General features: G+C 37.9%; 1 protein-coding gene across 1 annotated transcript; it reads left to right on the top strand.

Moving 5' to 3' along the window:
- Nucleotides 1-1,126: 1,126 nt before the first annotated feature.
- On the top strand, nucleotides 1,127-4,644 carry LOC130739474 (cation/H(+) antiporter 15-like). The gene is made up of 3 exons (XM_057591763.1): nucleotides 1,127-1,539; nucleotides 1,950-2,951; nucleotides 3,364-4,644. The coding sequence occupies exons 1-3, from the start codon at nucleotides 1,333-1,335 to the stop codon at nucleotides 4,588-4,590; spliced, it is 2,436 nt and encodes an 811-aa protein (XP_057447746.1). The 5' UTR covers nucleotides 1,127-1,332; the 3' UTR covers nucleotides 4,591-4,644.
- Nucleotides 4,645-8,874: the final 4,230 nt, after the last annotated feature.

The raw sequence follows: 8,874 nt of genomic DNA, 5'->3' as shown, positions 1-8,874 counted from the left end.
TCATCTCAGTAAGGTCTTCAACATTCTTCAATTCTACATTCACTTTAGAGGATTCCTCATTTTCAGCTTCACCTTCAGCTTTGACCCATTCAAAGAAACCACAGGTCCAATTTTCCTGAAACACATACCAAAAGATCATTGAAAGTAGACAAAGGGAATTTATAGGATGAAATTGTAAGCTTAAGCTTGGAATTGGACATTCAAAGAAACCACAGGTCCAATTTACCTTCCAATCAGGACATCTCCAAAAAAACTTTCCAGGATTAAGCTTGGAATTGGACTTGTACATAATGACTTGTTTGCCACAACCACAACTTTTCTCTGGGCATGGGGTGCAAGAGCTGGACGATCGAGCACTGAATCCTGTGTTCTGGGTCGATTCGCGCATCTGGTTGTTCATCCTCGTTGTCGGGCCACCGTGCCCGCTCCATGCCTTTTGGTTCTGGGCCATTGCGTCGTTCACCTCAGCCGTTGTGGCCACCGTTCCCGCCGTCGAACACTGAAGCTTTCTTCCTTCACCTTCTACCTCTGCTTCTCTTTCTCCTTCTTCGACTTTCCTTTCCTTCTCTTAGGTTGAGTTCTGATTATATTAGATTTGGGAATTTAGGGATTTATGATTAGTGGGTTTAATTAGATTTAGGTTAATTAGGTAAATAAGGTTTTATATTTACATTTAATAGTTTTTTTTAATTCCATGGGTATTTAAAATAAAGGAAAAAGCCACGTGTAAATATTGAGTCAGCAAAAAATATGTCAGATAGGCTTAAAACACGAGCAGGGACTTATTCTGATTAAAAAATCAATTTCAGGGATCCGGAATCGGAAAAAAAATTTTCAGGGACTTATTTTCGTACGGGGCACAATTTCAGGGACCCTTAGAGTATTTAAGCGAAAAATAAAATAGGAATTGAAACATAATGTATAAAATAGGTTGAAAAACAAATCAAATATTAAAAAATCTTGAAATTACTTTAGGATTGGAGAGACCGTGCATACACCTATAGTTTTTCAATTTACATAATTTAGTGGATTTGCTAAAACTGCCTATCATTTGTATCCTCCAGACCAAAGTTGCATAAATATAGTCTCCCTAACTTCGCAAGAAGTGAGTGGCTGCTATAATCACCTGAAGGAGTACCATGAAACTACATGTCACTCCCAAAATGTAAGGGTAACCTCTTATTTCTTCATCTACCTCTCAAGAGCATAGAGAGCACTCGTATCCTCCTTCTTTTCTCACCCTCTTTCTCATCAAGCCAAAAATTAAACATAATTAAGAAATAAGTTTTGTAGTTTTTACCCTTCCTTCAATTATTGCTCCTGAATTCATAGATGGCATCTACAATTTCTGAAAACCAGACATTGATATGCCAAGACCCGCACAGCTTTGGTCACTTGCCTATCTGGGCATCAGGCAACCCCCTAGAGTCCCCCACTTCTCTTTTCTTTTTGCAAGTCTCTTTGATTACTGTCATCACACAATTCTTCCATGTTTGCCTCCGGCCACTAGGACAACCCACTGTTGTATCCCAGCTTCTAGTAAGCTTTCTCCGATCTACATTAGTTTGCAACCATGGTTAACCCATGAATTATATTTTTACAACTAACATTTGGTATATAGTATGTATACATGTATACAATATGCTTAGGGAAGCCTTTTTAATTAGTGAATCAATTTTTTCTTGGTTTATAGTAGACAAAGCAATTGATAATTGAAAATGTTATTTTTACTTAGATTGTGGCAGACACCTGCAATTTATGGAAGTCATGAACTCTGCAATCGGTGAGGATTTCCGACTACCATACATTGCAGATATTAGGTGTCTGCCACAAAACCGTGGTACACAAATCATTTTTGTTTTGTTTTTGTTGTGTTTCATAGATTCAACCTGCTTGCTTTGATTGCTACAAGAGTTGGTTTTAACAAAGCAATGCATGTATGGTGACAGGGTGGATTGGTACTTGGCCCCTCTGTTTTGGGGGACAGTAAAACGTTGTTGGTGAGAACCTTGTTCCCTATAAGAAGCTTTGTGGTGCTTGAGACAGCTGCATCATTCAGCATCCTCATCTTCTACTTCGTCATGAGCGCGAAGATGGATCCTTTCACGCTGCTGAAAACTGAAAAGAAAGCTGTAACGGTTGGTCTTTCCGTGTTCTTTTTAACGGCCGGAATCCCCACTGCGATGACCTTAGTGTTGATAAAAATTGTTCCCATGGAGGAGGACTTCATAAAAGGCCTCATGATGATAACCCTCTCGCAATCCTTCACCGTGGTCATCAGCATAGCAGTCATCGTGACGGAGCTGAAGATCCTCAACTCTGACATTGGCCGTCTCGCATTGTCCGCAGCAATGTTTGCTGATGTTGTTGGGTTTGGATTGGCAATTGTTATGGTTGCGTTCACTCAGGACGTGCATGGTAGTGTACTGGCACGCATATGGATCCTTCTATCCATAGTCGCGCTCATGGTTCTCATTTTCTATGTGATCCGGCCGGGGACGATATGGATGATAAAGCACTTGAATGGCAAGCCCATTGATGAAATTCATCTAGTCTGTATCATTCTTTCTGCTCTCGTCATTGGATTTTTAAGTGATTTTATTGGGCAACATTTTCCTATGGGAGCGATTATTTTAGGCCTGGCTGTTCCAGCAGGGCCACCTTTAGGATCAGCTTTGACAAATAGATTGGAGACGTTTACAGGGACATTTTTGTATCCAGTTTATCTAGCTGTTTGCGGACTGAAAACTGATATCTTCAAAATCAGTTCCCAATCTGTTTGGATTGTCACTCTCATAGTGGTTGTTGCTTTCTTTGTCAAGATTGGTGCTGTGATGCTACCGGGATATTATACCAAAGTTCCCATGAAAAATTGCTTCATCATTGGGCTCATTCTAAATGGAAGGGGCATAGGGGAAATTACCCTGTACAATGTGTGGAGGGAAAGCAAGGTGTAAATTCAATTTCAAAGCATTGATTGATCTATACCTGTTTGGATGGATATAGACCCAAAGAGCGTATATTTGAACTTATCCAATGTTTTTTCGTACTAGATTGATGAATAAGCTCAAATAAGTGCTCTTTAGTCATAATTAAATTTGGGTTTCATGTGGTCATGAAAATCCTACATTCAAGCCGTCAAAAAAACATACATTGTTTGATCAAAGATCGATCAACTCATATATTTCATTAAGATCGACTTGTAGAAATGAGTTTAAAATATGAGATATGGGATCTTGATCGAACAAGGTAGATTTTATAACTGCGTGAATGTAATAAATGTTTAGCTACAGAGAATCCAAATTCATATAGATCTAAACAAGTGAATCTAACTAACATAATTTAATTTCTTCTCTATTGCAGATGCTAACGGATGAAGAATTCTCTTTGATGGTGATCTCCATTATAGTGGTAAACGCCATCATAGCGCCGCTCATAAAAATCCTGTATGACCCTACAATTCAATACAATACTGGAAAAAGATGCACGGTTCAACACAACAAGCGAGATTCCGATCTCCGAGTCATGGTGTGTGTTTACGGGAATGAAAATATCCCCACAATGTTGAACATCATAGAAGCTTCCTATGCAAGCATGGAGAGCACAGTAACTGCCACAGCACTGGTCCTAGTGGAGCTTATCGGAAGAGCAAGGCCTATTCTCGTTGCTCACCAACCGCACCGGAGGCTTAGGCAAACCCCGTGCATGTCAACTCAACTTGATAACACACTAAGGCAGTACGCGCAGCTGAACGAAGGCTGCGCGTTCATTCAGTCTTTCACATCCATCTCTGACCTCGAAACCATAAGCGACGATGCTTGTAGAATCTCGCTCGACGCGCAGGCCAACATCTTGATCATGCCGTTCCACAAGAGGTGGGAGATAGACGGCACGGTCCAAGTGACCAACAGGAAAGTCCGAATCATGAACCTAAAAGTCCTCGAGCGGGCGCCTTGCTCGGTCGGGATACTCATCGACCGAGGAACCCTAAACGGTTCCCAGTCACTAATGATCGCCAGAGCCACGTTCTACGTCGCCGTGTTCTTCATCGGGGGATGCGACGACGCAGAGGCTCTGGCGTATGCTAGTAGGATGTCGCGACACGAGTGCGTGAGCGTGACGGTGGTGAGGTTCCTCGTGTTTGGAGAAGAGAATTCCAAAGAACGAAGACGTGATAGTGATCTTGTGGATGAGTATAGGTATTACAATTCCGGCAACCAGAGCTTTGAGATTATTGATGAGGTGGTGAAAGATGGGATTGAGATGTCTTCGTGTATTAGGAGGTCGATTGACTATTTTGACCTTGTGATGGTGGGGAGGGAGCACCCACAGACACCATCAGTGTTGCTTAAAGGGCATGAGAAGTGGAGTGAGTGTCCAGAGTTAGGGACAATTGGGGACATGCTAGCGTCGCCGGATTTTGTGACGAAGGCTTCGATACTGGTGGTGCAGCAACAAAGAATAGGAGGGAGGTTTGGGAAACATACGCTGAATTTTATGGGGCCGAATTATAGAGATCAGTTGGTTCATGATGTTCCCATTGATGAGACACCAAGAGGATCATGTGTTATTTCAATGGATAGATATTAGAGAGTGTAAATTCTTGTATAATGTTAGTTTTTTTTAGAAGTGTATTTTATTAGATTATTAGTGCAATTATTTTTTTATTCTTATCCTTTTTAATTCCCTCTACGTACTGAAGTTTTTTAATTTTTGGTACTGAAGTTTCTTTGTTAATAGTAAACATGCATGGGTTTGTTTTCCGATTGAGAAAAAAAAGTAACCATCGATGCGTTTAAAGAGTAAGAAAAACAAAAGACTTTACCAAGTATATTGAGTGAACCATGTTTGGTTTTGCACACTTGTCAACATTCACCTGAAAATCTTCTGTCTCACATCTCTGTCTCCAATGGGAATGACAATGGGTAGGGTCTGGGTAGGGTACTATAGTACCCATCCACATATCCGCGTTTTTAAAAATTACCCGTACCCGTCCCCATACCCGTGTGGGTAGCAACTTGAATGCCCGTCCCCGTACCCTCTGGATATCTATTTGCCCATACCCGTGCCCATTACCCACAATTTAGCTAACAAAAATATATTTTTCACTATTTTTGTTAATAGTAAACAAAAATACAACTACAATTTTAAATAAAAAACACTAATAAAAATACAAAAGATTATTCAAATACTTAACAAATAAAATCATTCAACTAAGCATATTTTTTAGAAGGAATAAACGAAAAAGATATAATTTTAAATTTATAATTTAGATTTATAATATAGCCCTAAAGTTGTAGGTTAATAACTTACAAATTTTAAAAATAAGTGGGAGTAAATTAGTGATGATTATGAATACCTTAAATACTCACCTTTTTTTTTGCTTAAGTTAATTTGTTATATATTACCAAATAATAATAATAATAATAATAATAATATGTGTGTGCGGGTATGGGGCGGGTTGGGTACTATAATACCCATACCCGCACCCATACCCGCTACTTTTTGCGGGTAATTACCCATACCCAACCCAGCGGGTTTTTACCCTACCCATAGTGGGTATTTTTGCGGGTACTCTATGGGTCCTAGACCCATTGCCATCCCTAGTCTCCAATCCTGTCCTTCCAATAAAAACATGACATATCATTTAAAATTTACACCTCATATTTGATTTTTATTTAACAGACGTTTTATCTTTTTTCTTCTTCTCTTTCTCGTTGACCCTCCTATTTCGGAAACTAAGTTTCTGTAAATGGGGTGACATTTCTAATGTGTGGGGTGCCAAATCTAATGATCTTATCCTCTCAATGCAGCAGCACCATGCTTCCTGCAATTTCTCCTTTGAGTTCCATTTATTTTTCTTTCCAACATTTCCAATGTTTAGAGCTAAATTAAAATGTATCAAACCCCAATATAAAAAAGGATGGTAGAGACATGATTTCAAGAGATATGATTTCTGAGCTTGAGGCTGCGATTCTTGTTCAAGAGATACAATTTCTGGGAAGCATGTTGAAATTGGTTAGGTTTGGGGTTATTGTTTTGATTCCTCTTTTTTTTTCTTCTGAAAAACGTAGATCTGGAAACTAAAAGAAGAAAAACACAGATGAAAGCTTTGCATAACTCAACCCTATTAAAGCTTCAATATCCCATCCAATTCTCCCAAAAAATAAATCATAAGTATTTGATTGGATTAGAAAAGACATGTGTTTTAAAAACAGAACTGAGGATTGAATTGGTGAGACACTGGCTAGTAACTAGTTTAAGATCCAATGGGAACCTTTGTAATTAAATAATGATAAAAAATAGTTAACTTAGTTGGTTACAAATGGAAAGAAAAACAAAAAACAAGGTTAAACTAAAGCATCATGAATTAGCAAAGCAACCAAATGAGAGGGGGATTGCTGCCAAACGCGTGGTGGAGCGGCTTCTCTCGAAGCTTGGTGAGCCAAAGAGAAAATTGGAATTGGTCCCTAAAATAAGACTCATTACTTTTAATTTGATCATTTTTTTTTATTGAAATTAGTCTCTCATGATGTCATAATTATGACATGGACATTTTTGGCTCAGTCATCGGTCCATGTAGGAAATTATTTATCCTAGTCAAATGCCACATGGCCTCTCAAAATGAAATTCAACTTCTCTCTTCCACCCCTTTCTTGAACCCCCCTTCCACCTCCTCCCTCCCCCCAAAATGAAGCACGCCCCACCATCGAACCCCAACCCACCCAACACCACCACTGAACCCCGCCGCCCCCCAAAACAGAGCATCACCACCCCTCTATCTCTTTCCTTCTTTATTTCAAAACATGAAACCCAACAACATTTTCTTCTTCCTTCTACTATAAAACCACATCCATCATCACAATCATCTTCCTCTTGAAGCCCCAAATTCGTGTCTAAATTAAATTGCATTAAATTTACTATGATTTTCTCATGATTTTGTGCCCAATATTGTCGCATTACTTTTTTATAGAAAGAAAAATATATATTGATAAGAATAAAAATGACCATTCTTCAAATAGAAGGGAAGCCATCATATATCAAAACACCCACAGAATAAGAGAAAAAAACAAACCCTTGAAACCAAACCACAAAACCAAATCAACAACATCCATGACACTACCAAAAGGCCTAAGAACGAAAACAAACCAACGCCCAAATGTTGCATTACCTTTACATAGCTCGTGTTTCATGATAGTCAATGTGCAATAAGCAAGTCACAGGTGCAAAAAGTAAAAAAGAGAAGAAAAACAATAAGCTACTTCATAAATGGTGAAAATATTGAGTTTACTCATAAAAAAAACATTCTGTTTCACTATATTCCATTCCGCTCCATTCCATTTTATTCCGTCAATCCAAAAAAACATTGCCTTTAAGTATGACCTCACTTTTCACCGTAGGGATTGGTACATCCCACACACTTACATCCTAATAGGCATCTCTGATTCAGCTTGACACACCCACAATATTTGTTACTACAGTGGGTTTTATTGCTGCAACTACACAAGCTTCCTCTATAATTGCTCCATTGAATCACGAGTCCCCTATCGAATTGAAATTCCTCATGTACTTTATGGGTATTTAAACATCCATCGCCGCACTGACAGTCTTGACCACAATAGAATCCATAGGTAAAGCACTTGTAGAATGTGCCCCAGCAGTCCCTCCCAGCACACAAGCATGGTAGTGGGCGACTTTTGGAAGACGCAGCTGCAGTAGAAGGGACAAGCTTTGTTGATTGGTCAGGATTATCAACTATTATTCTTGGCTTGTCAGGAGGCGGAAGTTTTTCCTCAAATTCAGAAGGTATATCCTTAATTCCACATCCAGGAAACTTGTGCTCCAATTTTACCTCAGTGGTTTTTAATATATGTGTTCTTTGACCTTGATTCACAGCTTCATTTAAAATGTCACGGAAGCCTTCACCCTCCTCATTCTTGATATTCCGTTGCATGCTATTCTCAGATTCCATTCCTGTCAGTAGCAGAAAAGCTCCTCTGTTGTGCAATCCAGCAGCAGAATTGATGCTGAACACGGCCACCAAGAGGCGTAGCACACTTCTGAAAAACACGACCAAACAGCAGCCAGTCCTGCAGCAAAGCTTAAGCCGCACGCACTACCACTCAATTTAATATGATCTGCACCTTAGTCGCCAAGAGAGAAGAAAGATTCAATTGTGTGAGAGAGATAGAGAGAGAGGGAGATGGACATAGCTACTTGTGTTCTACGGCTGCTGTATGTGATGGTGTTGTCGCTTGCTATTGCTACGTTAACATTATTATATTACATATTATATGAATAAAAAATAAACTAATTATTAAATCAATCAATATCAATATATATGTACATTTTTTATAAAAAAAAAAAATCTGTGAAAAAAAGCATATATATAAAAAATAATTGTAAAGATTTTGTTTTGTTTTTATTGTTATTTGTTAGATTTTGGTAGTTTTTATCTATCTTTAATTAGTACTGAATTTTTATCGTATTTTTATTAAATTTTAGGATTCTTATTCAATTCAAGATTTTATGAGTTTTTAGTGTGATTTGCTAGATTTAGGTAGTTTTTATCTATCTTTAATTTAGTCACACAAATCTTGAAACCGATTTTTTAAAGGTAATTTTAAATCTGAATTTTTTTTTCCATAAAATTTTAAAATTTTAAAAGATTTGCCTTAATTATCTAAGATTTACCTAGATTAAATAAAAAACTAAAAATACCTTAAAAATTAATTAATAAAAACTATCAAATCACAATAAAAACTCATAAAATCCTAAATTAAATAAAAATCTGAAAATTCAATAAAAATAACATAAAATTTAATTAATACTCTAAAAATAAACTTTTTCTTCACCTAAAATTTACTTCCACAA

Source organism: Lotus japonicus, chromosome 2 (assembly GCF_012489685.1).
Source record: "Lotus japonicus ecotype B-129 chromosome 2, LjGifu_v1.2".
Classification (NCBI taxonomy): Eukaryota; Viridiplantae; Streptophyta; class Magnoliopsida; order Fabales; family Fabaceae; genus Lotus; species Lotus japonicus.
The sequence above is the reverse complement of the archived record's forward strand: the minus strand, read 5'-3'. Positions and strand labels throughout refer to the sequence as shown.

What these genes read in the sequence shown, in the direction of transcription:
- LOC130739474 (XM_057591763.1), top strand. Translation starts at nt 1,333, where the DNA reads ATGGCATCTACAATTTCTGAAAACCAGACATTGATATGCCAAGACCCG. An exon ending in CTGTTGTATCCCAGCTTCTA is followed by an intron (nt 1,540 to 1,949) that starts GTAAGCTTTCTC and finishes GTATGGTGACAG; the next exon opens with GGTGGATTGGTACTTGGCCC. An exon ending in ATGTGTGGAGGGAAAGCAAG is followed by an intron (nt 2,952 to 3,363) that starts GTGTAAATTCAA and finishes TCTCTATTGCAG; the next exon opens with ATGCTAACGGATGAAGAATT.